This window comes from Chelmon rostratus, chromosome 19 (genome assembly GCF_017976325.1).
Source record: "Chelmon rostratus isolate fCheRos1 chromosome 19, fCheRos1.pri, whole genome shotgun sequence".
Classification (NCBI taxonomy): domain Eukaryota; kingdom Metazoa; phylum Chordata; class Actinopteri; order Chaetodontiformes; family Chaetodontidae; genus Chelmon; species Chelmon rostratus.
The window spans coordinates 12,301,031-12,319,813 of record NC_055676.1 but is presented as its reverse complement, the minus strand read 5'-3'; the positions used below and the strand labels follow the sequence as shown (position 1 = coordinate 12,319,813).

Here is an 18,783-nt window from a genome sequence, read left to right as displayed (position 1 = left end):
CGCATCATGCAGGCGGCTGCAGGTGAAGCACCTCTCTGGCTGCAGACGCACGGACGTGCGCTGGGTGAGCTCTGCCCTCGCTCCTGTATGTCAGCGGAAAGCGGCAGCAGCATGGAGACGTGAGAAAACGGCGCTGTCTCTCATAACATCATCCCCGCCGCTGTCGAGGAACAACTTTTTTCCTGCGCGCTGCTCTCTGCCTGCTGTAACCGTTAACTTTGCCTGTGCTGAGCAGATGATTTCTGAGCAGGAGTCATGGAAGTCGCTCCTGCCTTTCTGCTCCTGCTGTGCGTCTGTCTGCGCGTTTCTCCGGCGGCTCATTGGGAGTTTGAGGACACTAATTTTACCTACCTCGATGATGCAATCGACTACAAGGATCCCTGTAAAGCTGGTACGATGCGTTTTACCTCCTCTATGAATTTATTGAATTTTCGTATTTCCGGTGAGCCCATATATAATGTGTTTTTGGCCAATACCCACAAACCCTAATCACCGTGAGGGAGGCTCATATGTTAAATGTTGCTCTTTATATGAAGCCAGTTGGAGCAATTTTGGAGTAAATGTTGCAAAAGATGCAAATATTTACAAATGCAAAATATATCAATATATTTTCATCTCATTGTTAATTAACACAACATTTTATTAAGGGTTACTTACTTGTTACTGGTACAAAAATCTCAATTTGTTGAAACCTCACAAAGTCCTGTACAAGTCCTGTATTTGTAGGTTAGTTACATAACTGCAATACATCATAGTGCGTTTTATACAGCATGTTTTCTATGTAAAATCCTGATCTTCAAAGTAACTGAACTAAAGGTGTCAAATAAATGTAGTGGTGTTGAAGTGTTAAGTAGCATAAAATGGAAAGTAGCTCAAAATTGTACTTAAATACAGGACTTGATTAAAATGTATTTAGTGATATTCCACTGCTGGGTTAAGTTAAAGCGTCACAGGTATGTTTAAAGTGAGTCATGCACTTTGTTCCTTTCCACCACTGAAAACGGTCAACCAGGCGTTTCAGTGTAAAATGTTTACGAGCTGCTGTTTGAATGTTTCCAGTTTCATCTCTCAGCAAAGCTCTGCAGAGCAGCACCACGATCTGCAGACACTGTTCAGTTGATAAAAGTCGATGAGATCAATGCAGAGCAGCTCCGGCTGAAACAGACCGAGGACATGCAGGGAGAAAAATCAGTGCTTTCATAGTCGAAGTTTTCCTCCAATGTTTCTGTATTTGAAGGAGACGTTAGTCATAGACTAAGTTGCTCTTTTAATGTGGGGATTCTGTTTGATCTCAGTTTACGAGTACATTTACTCCACAGCTCTAACGTAATGTTCAAGTTTTAGGCAGTGATGGAAGAGGCATTAATACCATGCTGTGAAACATACTATATTACAAGTAAAAGTCTTGCATTTGTGATTTTACTCAAGTACAAGTGCAAAAGTGTCAGTAGCAAAATGCACTCAAAGTATCAACGTAGAAGTACTCATGATGTGGTAGAATGTAATGATTTAACTATTAGGCAGTTTGAACCTTATGAGCTGGTAATGCTGCATGTTTTGTATGTAACATACTGATGCAGATACACTGGATGCTGATGACGGTTCAGTCATGCAATATGAATTAAGTGTCAAACGTAAATGATTTGGCTTGAAGCTGCCAGCGTCTCGGATTTGCGTTAAAGAATATACAACTTTTTCCCCCCTGTCATCAAACATGCCAAGCAATTACTTTGGTTACTCGGAGGCCTCCAGCTGGTTGGGGTCCCTTTTTCACTTGTGACTTCTGGAACTTCCAAAACACACCACTCTTCTTCTGTGAGGCAGTTGCCTGGAGACTAGAGGTCATTGAGGCTGAGCCAGCGCAGTCCTCGGCTGGACGCCGGTGAAATCCCTCTGGCTTCAGGGCATGGGGTGCACGCCGCAGGGGTGACAGTCATTTACAGTCACCCTTTGCATGAGTGAATTCACTTCAAAGGCCGACGCAGAGCCCGCTACGTCTTTTCATTTGGACTTTCAAAGGTTGTTACATCACACGGCTAAATGAGCTATTTAATGGGAAAAACTAGCGAGCTGTTCTGCTTCACTAGGTGATTTTAAACAGGAGGTATGGTCATAATAATGGAAACAAAACGTTAATCCCATAGAGAGGAAACATGGGCCAAATGTGTGTGCGCGCGATGTCACCTATGAGTTTTAGAAAGGACGATGTGAAGCCTGGATTTCAGTTTAACGTTCAGCATCGTTTCACTGGAGCCTGAAAATCTTAATCTGGGCATCAGGATGAAGCTGAGACGTCAGTCAAGCAGCGACATGAAATAAACTTTGTATTCCAACACAGGAGTTGAGGTTTTTCCCGCTCACTTTGTTGGAGCCATCAACTCACTTTTAGTCCAAATGTGAATAGTGTAAATAGTGTTTTCTTTGATAAAGTCATTGTTACTCATTGTTACTTCATTCATTACTCTCATTAGTGAGCATTGTTTTAGCAGCATTTTAATGTTGTAATTGGTTGAAGTGAAGCTGAAGTCATATTGAAGAGGCAGATGTGTTTTGTGCGTAAAGTTTTAATGACAAAAGCAACTATAGATGTCAGATAAATGATATAAGCAAAAAACACTATTTCCCCCTTAAATATAGCGGAGAAGAAGGATAAAGCAGTAGAAAATGGAAATACTAAAGGAAACCACAGTGCAAGTTCTTCAGAAATGTACTTAATTACTTTCCACCACTGGAAGTAATCAGTCTTTTTATACTGTATATGTATATATATATATATATATATATATATATATATATATATATATATATATATATATTTGGAAGAGTGACACAGGAAAGCAGTGGTTAATGATGCTGGTTAAAGTATCTGTGTCAGTGGCTTTCTAGGTGACCGGGATTGTTTGTGGTCCGTCAGTTTGTGTGTCAAAGGGCAAAATCAGTTCACGGGTCTGTTGCGATCATTCTTGCGCCACACATTTTCTCCTGCTGTGGGAAACACGAGGAGGACTTCACCTGCATTACTTCACCTTTTCAGACATGTGAAGGTGCTATACTACAGCAGAGGTGTGTAAATATGGGGAAAGCACAACTACGCAGGCATCATCTACAGTACAGGCCCGTCATGCGAAGCTCCTGTGACAATGGTTCTGTAAAAAAAAGGCTGATTTGTGCTGTAGGTTGCTGTTTGCGTAGCTATTCAGCAACATTGCAAAGTCCAGCACAGTGAGATCACAATCCTGTAAAGTATTCAGTTCACATCCTCATTCTTTAAACCAACACAGGAGCTGCACTGCCCTCCACTACGGGTCAGTTTATGTGTGGTGCATTCAGTGTGTATTCAGGTGGTGTGTTTGCTGATCAAACTCGCACATGGAGTCCTGTTCGGGCCTCTTTTCAGGACAGAATACCGTCTTACAGCATAGTGAAGCATTCAGTTAGTTTGGGCTTCCATTTATTGGAGAAACATGTGTTCATGTTTCCAGGTTTACAGTGTGGATCATGAGTTTGACGACTGTACATTATTTTTTCAGCTTGAAATTCAACATTTTTTAAAATTAGTTTCTTCTGCTCAGATTAAGGTTTCTACTTCAAGAACAGCTGACTTGCAGAAATAGTTCAACGTTCTGGCCCAAATTCAGATTTGATCGATGCCACTCATCTCTTAGTTAAGTATGACACTTCAAATACGAAGCTGCTCCAGTGGACGGTTAGCTTAGCTTAGCAAGAAGACAGGCGAAATGGCTAGCCTGGCTGTGCGCAAAGATGACAAAATCAGCCTACCTGTAAGTCTAAAGCTCACCAGTTCACTTTTTTTGATGTCAGTGGTGAGTTTCACATGTAGGCACAGCATGTTCTTATACGACAAATGAGACAGCGTGTTAAATCAAGTGGATTTTGTTCCCACTGTACAGAGCCAGGCTCTATGTTTCCCAGTTCAAAGCCTTTTTGCTAAGCTAACTAGCTGTTTGCTGTATTTAACAGATGAGTGTGGTATCAATCTTCTTATCTAACTGAAGAAAGACTCTAAATGTCTTTTTAAGCTTCTTTTTTTCAGAAATACATGCACTATAAGCCCACTCATACTAGTACTGTGTGCAGCATATTACAACATATATTCTATTTTTTGATATTCATCTTGAGATTGTTTTATTTTTTGCATAGTTTCAGCTTTCTGTACAATATGTTTGTCTCTGTGTTGATCTGTTTGCCCCAGCTGCCTTTCTGGGAGATATTGCTCTTGATGAAGATGACCTCCGTATGTTCAGAGAGGCCGACAGCAGCGACGCCCCGCAGCACGCCGTCCAGACCAACCACACAGACTCAGGTATCGAAGCAGGAAGACGTTTACTAATCTGTAAGCAATTCAGTTCAGATAAAGGGGCGAGAATCAGCGCAGATCTCCAATGCACTCGTTACAGTTAACAGCTCCACTTCCAATGAGTCTGTCAGGAGTAGGAGAGCCGCAGACAGACGGAGTCTCCATCGCCGGAGGAGAGCAGCCACCTCCAGACCCGAGCGAGTGTGGCCGGACGGCATCATCCCGTACGTGATCAGTGGGAATTTCAGTGGTGAGTTCTGAGTGAAAACAATAAGCCTCTCATCTGTTCTTGCGGGGGTGTGCTTGAGGACAGGCAGCGTGCACTCCTCGCCGTGTACGGTTCTGACATGCTGACGCCGTCAAACTTTAATTCCTCTCAGGCAGCCAGCGAGCCATTTTCCGTCAGGCCATGCGTCACTGGGAGAAACACACTTGTGTGACATTCACTGAGAGGACGACTGAGGAGAGCTACATTGTTTTCACATACCGACCTTGTGGGTAAGTTGGATGCACATTAACCATTTTTGATTACCATTATTTACCACAGTTAAAGGAGTTAAAGCTTTCAAGCACACTGGTGTGGTCCTTTAATGTTCACAAGCTGCAAAGAACCAGTGTTTATGCTGCTGGCGCTCCAGGATGTGGACCTGAACGGTGTCGCCCCCTGCAGGTGTTGCTCCTACGTGGGGAGGAGAGGCGGCGGCCCTCAGGCCATCTCTATAGGAAAGAACTGTGATAAGTTTGGCATCGTGGTGCATGAGCTCGGCCACGTGATCGGCTTCTGGCACGAACACACACGTCCGGACCGTGACGAGCACGTAAGCATCATCAGAGACAACATCCAAGCAGGTACTGTTAGCTTCAGGTGTGCGGACATGAATACGTGTGGAACCATATGTGCTCCAGATGTTCCTCCTTGCATTCAGTCCACTGACTATCCGTTTATGACTAGGACAGGAGTATAACTTCCTGAAGATGGAGCCAGGCGAGGTCGACTCACTCGGGGAGGTGTACGACTTTGGCAGCATCATGCATTATGCGAGGAATACATTTTCCAGGTTGGCATGCGATGATTCCTTATGCTTTACATTTTCTTTCCTTAAGTTAGTCTTGTGTTAAAGGGACTGCAAGGATTTCAACCCTTTCATTTTTCTGGTGAAGGTTTCCTGAGCGTGCACACTTTGTTTTCAGCCCTTCCCTGGTTCACATTAACGGGCCATTAAACAACTCCACTGGGACTGTTATTGGTTAAATGCCCCGCTTAAGAGCCTAATTGTTGAGCATTTGGTGATTCACTCTGTCCTCCCTGCCTGTATATTTGAATTGGCAACAATCAGCGCTCCAGCTTGTTCCCCTAACCAAACCATCATCACCACTACGTTGATTGTGACCTTATTCAGTGAATAAACTCCCTCCAGTTTCTGAAACTATGACCACATAGTAAATATATTCCACTGAGAAGAATTCTGATGAGCAAACCTCCCGAACTGCCTCTGTTATCATGCTGTATTATCAGCTGAGCTACTACACTGACCTGCTGTTTGTCCCTTTATTCAGCTCTGCTAAACAAGCTCCATAGGAAACCTCAGGGGATTTGATCCTTTATTGTCACAGAAATGGTTTCACACTAGTCTCCTTTTCATTTCTGTCTCGTGCATGTTGTTGCCCCGTTGCTTTTCTCTGTGCTTTGGTTTTTTACCTCCATCGCCGCTTTGCCGGTCTGGGTCATGGAGGCAAGCCAAGCTAAATAAAGGCCTGGCAGTTCAGGCTTTGTTGAACAATTTGGGCTGGAGTGGCCTTTTTCTCTGGCATTCAGGAGCGGGCTCCACTGAGCCGGCTGGCACCATCGAAAGGCCCCATTCAGAGCACTCTGTTTGCACATGCCTGTCATTCATGGGTGCATCACCATGGGAACTGTGCAAAAGCGAGCTCCAAACCCACCGAGAGATTATCAGAATCAATAAAGTATCAAGGTGTTGAACAGGAGTCGGATTAAAAAAGAAAAAAAGCAATCTAATCTGTTTCTGTGTGAACTTCTGAAAACCACGTTTTCCTGCACATCAGCGTGGGTAAAAGATGTTTCCTCATCAGGCTTCTTGTGCTGCCATTGATTTTTGAATTATTAAATGCTTTGATCTTCTCTGACAATGAACTTGTGCTCATGTTTGTGATTTATCTGGAACAGAGGCATCTTCTTAGACACAATCTTGCCCCGTTATGATGTCAATGGAGTCAGGCCGCCCATTGGACAGAGGACCAGGCTTAGCAAAGGGGACATTGCACAAGCCCGCAAACTCTACAAGTGTGCAAGTAAGATGCATCATATGTGCGGAGAACATTACCGCCTAACGCTTGTATCCATGAAATGAAATCACAGCTTGATTTTAGGCCTTCTGGGATCTCTGATGTGCTGTAGTGTAACCGTGTGCCTCTCATGGTGTCTGGTTGTTAAAGGGTGTGGGGACAACCTGCAGGAAAGTGCTGGAAACTTCTCTTCTCCTGGTTTTCCCAATGGCTACTCGGCGTATGCTCACTGTGTCTGGAGGATTTCCGTCACTCCTGGAGAAAAAGTGAGTCATGACAAATAAGCAGACGCATCAATTCAATAAGTCAATTAACCAAACTGATCCAGTTATTGAGTGAATGAATGCCAGTATTAACTCATGTCAATGCAATATAAATTCTGCACTTAATTACGACAAGCATTTCGTATCAGTGAGCTGAATTACAAAAGCATCATGCATAGATGTGTTTAAAAAGAACTGTGTAACTTTGCTATGCTGTGGAAAATCAAATGACTAATGCTGGTTTAAAAACCTGATTTCTTTTTCAGAAAGAACAACGCTGTTGTCATTTGTGTTTGCACATTTTCAGCTCTTGTGAATCTGCACAGATGTTAAATCTTGATACAGAATTTTTCCTGTGACAATCTGCCCTCTGTCTTGTGTCGTCCGTTTCTCAGATTGTTCTGAATTTCACGTCCATGGACCTCTTCAGGAGTCACCTGTGCTGGTACGACCATGTGGAGGTTCGAGACGGGTTCTGGAGGAAAGCCCCTCTGAAAGGTCTTGCACTCTTAACAGGAATGTACCTGTGTTATCGTCTCAGTACTGAGCACTGGGAGGTAGTTAATGACAATATTTTTTCCTGTGCTCTGGCAGGCCGCTTTTGTGGAGACACACTTCCAGATCCAATCATCTCCACTGACAGTCAGCTGTGGATTGAATTCAGAAGCAGCAGCAGCTGGGTGGGCAAAGGCTTTTCAGCAGTCTATGAAGGTACAGGTATAGATGTGCGTGGAATTTAAAGGGTCAGTGTGTAGGATTTAGTGACATCTAGTGGTGACGTTGCAGATTGCAGCCATCTGAATAGCCCTCGCCTCACATTCTTCTACAGTGACCACTAAAAACCTGAAAGGCAGTCAGCGTTACTGTACCTGATTCTTCTGCACAGCGATTCTTATTTTCAGATGGTTGTACATTAATGAAAACATAATTATGGATATTCCATTTCGGTCAATAGAGCCCCAAAAATCCCACACACTGGACCTGTAATATGCACTTTATATAAGCTACATTCACCTTTGCAGTAGATTTTTTCAGTGTACAATGTCGACAACTGAAGGCAGAATCTCTCTTCTCACCTCCTGTGCAGCCACCTGTGGGGGAGAGGTGAAGCGGGACAGCGGCCAGATCCAGTCTCCCAATTATCCTGATGACTACCAGTCCAACAAAGTGTGTGTGTGGAAAATCACAGTAGCAGAGGGTTTCAACGTTGGCCTCTCCTTTCAGTCGTTTGAGGTAAAATCATCTTTATTCCTGTTGGTTATATTTTAGGACAAGCAAGAATGTATCTCCGGGAAAAATGGCCTAACTGGGAGAACGCTTCACATAGCTGTCGCAAGCTGCATCGGGCCGAAAGTTTCATCTGTTTAACCTGTAGTTGCACAGACCTCACTATCATCTGCTGTGACGCCTCTTTGCAAACTTTACTGTACTTCGCTTCCGCTGCAGGTTGAGAGACATGACAGCTGTGCCTACGACTACGTGGAGGTGAGGGATGGGATCTCAGAGAGCAGCCCGCTGCTCGGCCGTTTCTGCGGCTATGACAAACCCGACGACGTGAAAAGCAGCTCCAACCAGCTCTGGCTGAAGTTCGTATCTGACGGATCGGTCAACAAAGCTGGGTTCGCGGCCAACTTTTTTAAAGGTCAGGAAGCCCCTTCAGATGCAAAGCGCCAGCAGTTAAAACACTGGAACTAATTCTGCCTTTGTCTCCATTTGTCGCATGGCAGAGATGGACGAGTGTTCCAGGCCTGACAATGGTCACTGCGAGCAGCGCTGCATGAACACGCTGGGCAGCTACAGATGTGCCTGTGATCCTGGATATGAGCTGGCAGCTGACAGACGCAGCTGTGAGAGTGAGTATGGACACACTAACAAAATAGTGACACCAACCATTCGAGTGGCACTGCTTCAAAGTACGACTGCAAACTAGTACAGCCAGTCAGGTGGAGTCTGCTCATAAGACTGCAGGCTGCAACCACTTAGCTTAGCTTAGCTTAAAGAGTGGAAACACGGGGAAACAACTAGCCTGGCTCTGTCTAAACATAATAAATCCACCTGTCAGCACTTTTCCCCCTGTTCCCTGTTTTTATGTAAACCAAAGCTAGCCACTTACTGGCTGTAGCTTCATATTTGGCATGCATTCATAAGAGTGGTATCAATCTTCTCATCTAACCCTCTGCCAGAAAGCCAGTAAGCGTACTTCTCCTCCCTACATCCACCTGCAGGTTCTGAGTCTATAATGTGGGTAATGTGGTGGGTAATTGACGTTAGCTGACTTCCTCGTGGAGATGGACATGTCAGAGGTGTGATGCTGCATATTGGCATGTGCCACACTCATGTCATCAATTCAGTGTGAGTTGGCCTGCTGGTTTCTCTTCTACCACAAGAGGGCAGTGCTCACTTGCTGTAGCCTCTTTTTGAGCCTTCAGCACTACAGCACTGATTTGATTAATCTTAACCTTATAAAAAGGAGTTACATTTCCCTTCACTACAATTTGGTTTGATTTTATAGGATTAGATGGGAAAAAAAGTCAGGTTTATGTCTTGGCATTTATTTGTAGTTAACAGGCTGTAAGTTCAGAGGTTGAATGATTGAAGAATAGGTTAAAAATGCAGAAGTTCACACAAGTGTTTTTCTCTCACGCTTGTACCACTAAAATCAGCGCTCTCTCCCACCAGCAGCTGCCTGCGGTGGGTTCATTACCAAGCTGAATGGCTCCCTCACCACCCCAGGATGGCCCAAAGAATACCCTCCCAACAAGAACTGCGTGTGGCAGCTGGTGGCGCCCATTCAGTATCGCATCACGCTGGTGTTTGACCTGTTCGAGACCGAAGGAAACGATGTGAGTTAATGACAGTAAGGTTTCTCTGTCCATAGCTAATATATCATCATCTTTGTGCTAAATCTGCTAAAATCATGACTTTCACTAGCTAATTCTTTGTCCTTTTTAGTAAGTAAAATGTTCTAGTGTTAACCATCAGGTGTGTAAGTATGATTACGTGGAGGTGCGCAGCGGCTTGAGTTCAGACTCAAAGCTTCATGGGAAGTTCTGCGGAGCAGAGAAACCCGAGGTGATCACCTCCCAACAAAACAACATGAGGATTGAATTCAAGTCTGACAACACTGTCTCCAAGAGGGGCTTCAAGGCTCACTTCTTCTCTGGTAAGTCACAAAGAGCGGAGAATTTAGTAAGCATGGAGGAGGGAAATGTTATGTCGGTATTATGTAATGTCCAGATCTGGAACAGTAAGAAGGAAAACCATCACCCCAGTCAAAGAACAACGCAGGCAACTGTCTTCAGTGTAGTTTGACTCTTTGTCAAGCTTAGATTGCTATTTTCACAGCTGATTAGCCTGGTAGCACTGATGTTTAAGTCAAATCTCTTAATTTCAAATTCCTGCTCACATTCACATTTATTCCCTTTTTAAAACAGCAAATCTGGTGTTTGTATTTTCTTTCCAAAAAGTGCAGTGAAGAATATTTCAGTGCAACAAATGCTAATCAATAAAATTATAAATATATGGACAGTTTAACAGCCTAAATAAATACTGTAAGTGTTTAATCAGACCACAGATGGCTATAGAATCAAGATTTCTTTGTCTAATATCCTACTGGAGTGCTCCTTGGTAATTAACAAAATGTTGATAGTCCATCTAAAACTCCACACATTTTAACATGAAGAGTTTATGGATAAATGGATCCACATTAATATGTGGAAATGCAAATTGTGGAAGTATTTTACTACCTTTCATTTTGTTGTGTGGACAGGGAGAACTGATTTACTACCATTAGACGGAGCCAAGAGATGTTTGGCTGAGAGGCGGCCCAGGGATGTGGGTCTTGACAGTGTTTCTTACACCTTTGTCCCTGCACTCAGCAGCAGATCTGGGCCTAAAGTGTCAACACAGTTTGTCATGACACATGTCGTGCAAAAGCAATTTTGAGGTGAAGTTGTTCTTTTCTACAGATATAGACGAGTGCTCCAAAGAAAACGGGGGCTGCCAGCATGAGTGTGTGAACACCTTCGGAAGCTACAGCTGCCAGTGCCGCAGCGGCTTCATGCTGCACGATAACCAGCACGACTGCAAGGAAGGTACAGTGTGTGTGTGTGTGTGTGTGTGAGAGAGAGATTTAAAGGGTCAGTTCACCCAAATTAGAAAAAAAGTCTGGATAAGATTTATTATTCTTACTTGAGTGTTTGATTGTTCACCTTTTGAGTTGATCGCCCAGATTTGACCTCGTGAGAATCCTGCTGGACCATTTGAGGCTGAATATAAAGCCATGAGGGGACAGAGGGCCTCGCTGTGGATTCTTTTAATGGCACTTATAGCCACTTAGTCCTGATGAAAACTGCTCAGATATGGAAAATGTGCAGTCCAGTATTTAGTTTTGATTTCATTTTCCTCGACTTTTGAAGGATGCCTATTCAAGGGAAAATAACAAAGAGGGCCTTTAGAAGAGGAAGAGGAAATGATGTGACCCCTCAGTGATGCAGCTTTCATTGTTTCGCTCTGACATGTTGTGCTGGTCTGCTTTTCAGCGGGCTGTGATCATGTTGTGAACAGTGCGTCGGGCACAATAAGCAGCCCCAACTGGCCTGACAGATACCCCAGCAAGAAGGCCTGCACCTGGTCTCTGTCCATGACCCCAGGCCACCGAATCAAACTCGTACGTCAATGGATGTTGTGGGTTTTTTTTTTTTTCATCAAACATTATGTCATGAAATAAACTTCCAGAGGTCATTCATAGATTTTAAAAATTACCCTCAGGTTTTCAATGAGATTGACATGGAGGCTCATCTGGAGTGCGCCTACGACCACCTGGAGATCTACGACGGGCGAGACGGGCGCGTTCCAAGTCTCGGACGCTTCTGCGGCACCAAAAAGCCGTCTCCGGTCATCTCCAGCGGCAACAAAATGTTCCTGCGCTTCTTCTCAGACAACTCAGTGCAGAAGAGAGGCTTTGAGGCTTCATACGGAGCAGGTGGGCAATAAAGTCACTTTCCTGCCCCCCCAAAAAGCCTGGAAAATGAGTAAAATGGTACTTTGGGGAAAGAATAGAATACCAAAAATGTGACATTTCAACCCTGGGTTTGTTTTCTGCCGTGTTTAGAAAGCTGCATTCTTTCCTCACTTTTACGAGTTCCTCTTTTTGACCCCTCTAATTTTGTGGTTGTGAATTCCCAGAATGTGGAGGAAGCCTTAAAGCCGAGGTCAAGACAAAAGATCTTTACTCTCATGCCCAGTTTGGAGATAACAACTACCCCAGCGGCTCCGACTGCCTGTGGGTGGTCTCTGCTGAGAAGGGCTACGGAGTGGAGATCATCTTCCAAGTGTTTGAGATCGAGGAGGAGGCAGACTGCGGATACGATTACGTGGAGCTATACGACGGGGCTGACATCAAGTCTCCGAGGCTGGGACGATACTGCGGATCTGGGGTGAGGCTAAAAATATCAGTCGTGTGAAGTAAACACTGCTTAAACGAATTCAATCCTCAAAAAAAAAAACATCTCTTTGTGTTGTTTTTCTGTCTCTCAGACCCCGGAGGAGGTCTATTCAGCCGGAGACGCCGTCGTCTTAAAGTTTCACTCAGACGACAGCATCAATAAAAAAGGCTTTCATGTACGCTACACGAGCACAAAGTTCCAGGACACGTTACACACAAGCAAGTGACTCTCCAAAACTACCCCGAAAACCTAAATGGAGACTTCACCCCTAACATTTGGTGGGACACACCCATTTCCAGACGAGGAGCGAATGCATGGATTGACACCACAAAACACAGACCCGCATACTTTACATTCACATCCCTTAGAAAGGGTGAAGCCATGCAGAGAAATCATTAATCCCCCTCACTGTAGAGGTGTATAGGATGAAAGGACTAGCTTGCAGTTATTACTTCGAGTAAATTCGGCCTGTAATGAGCTGATTGCATCATAGCACTGTTTTAAGATATAAACTGTATATATTGTGATATAGTTTGCCTTGTTTTTTTAATCATATCAACTGTGCCACTTTTTACTGTCTGAGCTTGAGCGTTAGATCACTTCTAATGAATGTGATGCACTTTGTATTATATCACTGGACAACAGAGGATGAAAACAATTGAATATGTTGAGCAGCTCAGTTTGTTGTTATTTAATACTTTTTCTGCTTTTACTTTAAGTTTTTGAGTTCCTTTTCAGTACATTAACACTCCCTCACAGTATATTTTTAGTTCCGTTTTCGCATATTTTCTGCTTTTCCTCCCTTTGGTGTGTCCGTGTGTTGTGTTCTCTCGTCGCACACAGCAGCACAGCAGGATAATAGATGAAATTAGCGCCACATTCTTTGATCCATCCTGTATTACATCTCAGATTACCCTGGTTAGCAGTTAGCATTACGCGTGACTGAGCAACTTAACACCAGCTGAAAATCTTGATTTTACTTCTTATCTCACTCCAGTGATGTAGAGGTGTACAGCAGAACGCTCATCTTACTGCTGGGTGTGATCAGAGGAGCTGCTTGAAACTTTAAACCAGGCAAGACAGTGAAATGTTGCTCGATGACAGAACAGAGGGAGGAAGGCATCATTAATAGCCTCTTGTTAAAGTGCAGTGATTGCACCTGAGGGAGGTGCTTGTGTTGCTCCCCCTGCCTCAGGTGTGTTTATGTGACCTCTTGAAGGGGATTTCTGACAGTTACTTTGAAACAATGGCAAATCTTACAGCGTGTAATCAAATGACAAGGATGTCCTGTTTATTTTACTGTTGAAATAAGCACACTTTGAAAAAACCCATATAATTCTGCGTGATACTGGGTGGCACTTGCATCAGCCCACGGCACAAAGTGGATATCCAAAATTAAAACCATTTGTTCATATGAAAGAGACGATTGAACTCAAGTTGCTTTTATTTGCTGTATGACTCATTAGACTTCTGCTACCAGCTCCACTCAAAGAGCTGAACATCTCCCAAGATGTTTAGTGTGATATGACACCATGTAATCAACTAAAACGCAATGGACAACTTGTTTAAAAAAAATCACAGTATACAGTGATAAAGATATATTAACGGATATATTAAATGTATCATGCACAAGAAAGATTTTTGGGTTATTAAAAAATACTTAATAAAACATAATAGCACGCTGTATTCAGCACACTGCATTCATCCCACAACAGTCAGGTGACCAGACGGTTTCACGTTCGTCATTGAAGCACAGCTCCTCTGAAATGAAACATGTGGCAGTAGATCCAGTCTACAAACTGAACAGTGTGTGAAACAAAAGAAAGATTCCCTGTGGAGTTTTTGTATGAGCAGGTTTCTATTCTGTTTCGGCATCAGTGTGCGCTCCCACCAATGGTGTCACACTAGTCCACTGGTCAACAGGTGGCAGTAACATGCCAAGATATGCCGGCAGGAATAAGACTGCGAGCTGCACACATAGAAACGTGACTTTTATTTGTTTACATGGCAGCTCCACAGGGTCTCTTTAACAGACATGTGTTTCTACTGGATTGATTTTTTTTTTTTTTCCAGGATGGGGAAGGAATGACCCGCCCTATACTCTGCCTCTGTTTGGCTTACCATAATAGTCATACCCTAACCTAACCAATCATCACTCCTCATGCCTAAACCTAACCAACCCAACCAACAATGGCAACGTGTACAAGCCAAGCAGAGGCTGACTAGGGCTGGTAATTCCTTCGCCATCCTAGGAAAACAAACATCAGATCAGATACAACATAGATAAAACATCTAATGTACATTTCACAATTAAAAATCCACTCTTGTATCCTACTCTCAATAGAAAGCATTTTTTTTAGGTTTTCATTTTTGCTAACTTTTTATCCTTCTCTTCCCCCTTCACTTGTGTTTTTGTCACAGTTTTTAAATCTTTGGTAAGAAAACTTTGAGGGGCTCATTTTCATGCACTTTATCCAGAAAACCCAAGTTGAAGTAAGGGTACAGCGTCTCCCTGAAGGTCTCCCTGAAGGTGTAGAGGTGCGTCATGCTCTCTGCATTGTAAAAGGACACCAGGCCCCTCTTGTAGTCCAGGTACACTCCGATCCTGGCCAGTGGCTCCTCCAGCGACAGGACCTTTGGGGGTGAAGTGCCAGCCATGTACTGTATCCCATAAGAGAGGGACAGAGTCCAGAAGCCATTGGCTGGGAGGGCTTTGATGACTCCCTTTCTGGGCACAGACTCTCGCGCCACCCCTACAGTCCAGACCGTGCTGCTGTAGACTTCAATCTCCCAGTAGTGGCGCCCATGGGTGAAGCCCTGGCTTCCGAGCAGTGACAGGGCAGCGTTGAACCTGTAGGGGTTGTCCTGCACGGTGTGGTTAAAGGTCTGGTAGCGAACACAGGTGAGGGAGGAGGTCAAGCTGAGCCAAGGGTTGGCCGTGCTGGAGTTAAATGTGATGGCTGCTGGAACTTTAAACGAGAAAAATATGAAATGACAAAAGATTTGAGAGATTAATTGATAATACATGTTGATGCTTAGATGAACAGTGCTGGTTTCTGTGTAGTCCTGTACTTGTAGTTTGCATTTGCTAAGGAAGAGAGGGACAGAGTTCCACTTAAAGTACCTGGGTAAATGCTTCCTTTCATGGATTTCCACACCCTGTACTGCAGGGGCCCTGCAAACCGACCCTCGCACAGACTGGGCGGCGTAAACGCAGGTTTCTCAAATTTCAGCGAGGGCCTGCCAACAGCAGCAAGAAGTCAGCACAGTAAAGAGAGCGAATATGAACAAAACCTATGCAGGGCCAAATAGTGAAAACTTTTCCCACACTCACCTCTGGAGGAGGACTTTGATGCTCTGAAACAAGATGCATGAATAAACACAGGAAAGGAGAGACAGAGACTGGTGATTAGTTTAGTTGTATCTCAAAGAAGAGAAAGCTTTTTCCACATTACATCAATGTCTGAGCTCACGCTATCCCACCCTGTGGGATCTCCCTGTGGCTGGGGGAAAGTCCCGCAGCCGTGGCCTGAGTGTGGCCCTGTGCCTGCACTAAACTCCTTATCCTCCAGATCAGCGAGTGAGATCACTGGCCTACATCCTGTCTACACTCACTGCCCCAGTCTTTTGTTATTAGAAATGTAGCAACAGCGTTAACGTATTTATGAGCGTGTCAGAGTTTACTCTTACACGCAAAGTGACATGATCAACACGTTCATGGCCTTTAAGAATTGTGTACAAACTGGGTCACACCCTGCTCAGTGACATCTTAAATGTTGATGTTGCAGCTTATTTAATATTTTGGCAAAGAAACTGTCTAATAATGTGGACACTGAGAGATGTCACTCACCTTTTTTTATACCTTAAAGGTCTTATCTTGTCTCTGTCCTGTTGATTCTCTAGCCAGAGCCGATCTGTTCTGACCTGTTTGACTGCTGCAAATAAGCAACCTTCTTTAATTTCTAAAGCCTTTTCTGCAAACATTCCCATGGGAAAACATCTCTCACAGGCACCGTTGCTTTTAGGGTCACTGTTTAAATGTGATATAAATAGACTTGGAAACAAATAAGTTTGAAATCAAGAGCTCAGCACTTCTTGCCTTAATCATCCCCAGAGCTGACTCATCATGCTCTTAATAACTTCCAGATGGCCTGCATTCATCGTGTATGAAGTTCATAGGAGTTGAACTCACCCGGAGCAGAGTGAACGGGTCCTGCTCCTTCAGTTTGTCCTCTATCTCATGGACAGCCCTCTGCAGACGGGAGATCTCCACACAAAGCAGCGCTTTGTGCTCGTCCAATCGGATCAGCTCTCGCCGCTCCTCCGTCTTCAGCTTCACCTGCAGCAGCTTCTCCTCCTGGTACAGGAACTGGTGCAGGTCGCTGAACTGGGCCTCGATGCGCTGCTTCAGGTCGGCGGTGTGCTCCTAAGTAGGTGGAGGGCGATCGTCACTGGGAGCTCCCCTTTTACATTTCTCAAGAATAACAGTGGTGGCACAACCACAAAGATGGAATCCATGTTTCACTCTTTTGTACTGCAGAAACAAATCTTTATAGCCCAAATTAGGCAGATCACTCCCTCACTTCAATTTGTGCTGGTAATTAGTGGCGTAATCGCATCGGTTTTGCAGACATATATTCATTTCATTCTGGTAAAATCTGATTTTAAGACATTAAATGGGTCAAACTGGACATTCATGGTGGTGGAGGAAATGCAGCAGTGATTGCAGTGTGTGCTTTGTGATATGCATCCTGAAGTCTTTTGGAAGCGTTTCCTCTCACCTTTAGCTTTTTCACCTCATCCTCAGCTTCCCTGTCACACTGCAGCGCCGTGTTGAGCTCAGCTTTCAGAGAATCCATGGAGCTGTTCAGAGACGCCTGGCGGGACAGAGACAACATCACTGCACACTGACCTGCCTCTCACTTCTAATACAGTGTCACATCTACTGTTATTGGCTGTTTTGGAGTAAAAGTAATAGATAGATAGAGACTGGAATCTAGTTATGCATGAAAAATAGACAGTAAATCAGCACTGATGTTTCGCCTGCACACATGTATGAAACCAAGGAGGCACAGCAGTGATTAACATGGGACAAACTATGATTAAAAGATCACAGCAAGTACTAGAAAAGGAACACTTGTACCCACAAAATGGGTCTTTTTAAAATGTTTGATGTTTAGAGCAGAATGTAACATGAGGGAGTTGCCACCATTACAAGCAGAAGACAATATAAAGATGCATTCTTCCTAAGCTGCATCCTGATGTGTACATTAACATTCTGCTGAACCTTCTGCTATATTCACACAGTTAATTAGACCGTAACTCACCCTGTACTTCTGTTCAGCCTCCTGCACACACACCATGGTATGATTTCTGTGCTCCTGGGAGAGACCACACACCAGACACACCAGCTCCTGGTCCTCCTCGCAGTAAAGCTTCAGCTCCTCTCTGTGTCTGCTGCAGCGTGGGACTGGAGCAGGAACCCTCTCTGTTACCCCAACATCTGGCAGGCAGGGCCCGCTCCCGCTCTCCTCCAGACCCTGACAGTAGCTCTCCACTATGTTGGCAACTATGCGGTTGGGCCTGTAGCTTTGTCCAGGATACACCTTCCTGCACTGAGGGCAGGAGCCGGTGCCTCCTTGTCCGGGACCCCGGGGACCGGTCCAGTAGCCCTCAATGCACCCCTGGCAGAAGGTGTGATCACAGGGCAAGGACACTGGCTGCTTGAAAAGATCCAAGCAGATGGAGCAGGTCAGATCTCTGCTGATTCTGTGCGTGTGTGCTGAGCTTTTGGTTACTTTTCCAGCTATGGGAGGCTGTCGCAGCTTTTCCATCGCTGTTTGCACAGCAAAGTCTCCTTCCTTTGGTTTCCAATTTTTCTTGTCTGGCTTTATCCCCTGGTTTAGTTTTTCCAAGTTCTGCAGATAAACTGACTGGATTTTCTTCACTTCTTTCTGATTCTTGCTCATTCCTTTGCCTTGATTGTTTTCCTTTGTTCTGACTGTACAGCTGGACTTCTACGTCCTTCCTCTCCTGCTGAGTGTGGCTGCTCTCTTTGGCCTCCAGTCTTCCTGTTGATTGTGGGGAAATGAAAGGGGTGGTGCAGAAGCAGCCACAGCCTCTCACATCCTCAGCAGATAGTGAGGGGATCTCAACGGGCCCCCCTTTTCCCTCCAGACTGACGTCACTTCTTGGTCAGGAAACCGAGGCGGACCGAGGATATTCTATCCTTAGTGGTTTGTTTCGTGAAGTCTGGCCGGTAACTGCAAGAAATCCTGCTTTGCAACTCTTAATCTGCTGCAGAGTAACTACAGAAAAATGTCAATCCATTTTATGTGACTTTCAGTGTGTGTGTGCCCACAAACGAGTGTGTTTCACAAGAAGTCTGTGAGCAGCAACAGATTTCCTGCTTCTTTTTTTTAAGGCAACGCTCTCTGCCCAGTAAGTAATC

The 18,783-nt window shown here is 44.5% G+C and overlaps 2 protein-coding genes across 2 annotated transcripts; one reads left to right on the top strand and one right to left on the bottom strand.

Moving 5' to 3' along the window:
* The first annotated feature begins 255 nt into the window (after positions 1–255).
* On the top strand, positions 256–12,958 carry LOC121622709 (bone morphogenetic protein 1-like). Its single transcript, XM_041959635.1, has 20 exons — positions 256–391; positions 4,214–4,324; positions 4,419–4,568; positions 4,699–4,816; positions 4,989–5,167; positions 5,271–5,376; positions 6,504–6,628; positions 6,773–6,888; positions 7,281–7,383; positions 7,480–7,596; positions 7,973–8,118; positions 8,332–8,527; positions 8,613–8,738; positions 9,565–9,728; positions 9,868–10,048; positions 10,854–10,979; positions 11,427–11,554; positions 11,656–11,869; positions 12,073–12,323; positions 12,424–12,958. Exons 1-20 carry the CDS (start codon positions 256–258, stop codon positions 12,556–12,558), a joined length of 2,928 nt encoding a protein of 975 aa, XP_041815569.1. The 3' UTR covers positions 12,559–12,958.
* Positions 12,959–13,653: 695 nt separating this feature from the next.
* Positions 13,654–18,373, bottom strand: trim69 (tripartite motif containing 69). Its single transcript, XM_041959636.1, has 6 exons — positions 17,660–18,373; positions 17,114–17,209; positions 16,525–16,758; positions 15,667–15,689; positions 15,457–15,572; positions 13,654–15,301 (listed from the first exon to the last, which is right to left on the bottom strand). Exons 1-6 carry the CDS (start codon positions 18,299–18,301, stop codon positions 14,757–14,759), a joined length of 1,656 nt encoding a protein of 551 aa, XP_041815570.1. The 5' UTR covers positions 18,302–18,373; the 3' UTR covers positions 13,654–14,756.
* Between the last annotated feature and the right edge of the window lie 410 nt (positions 18,374–18,783).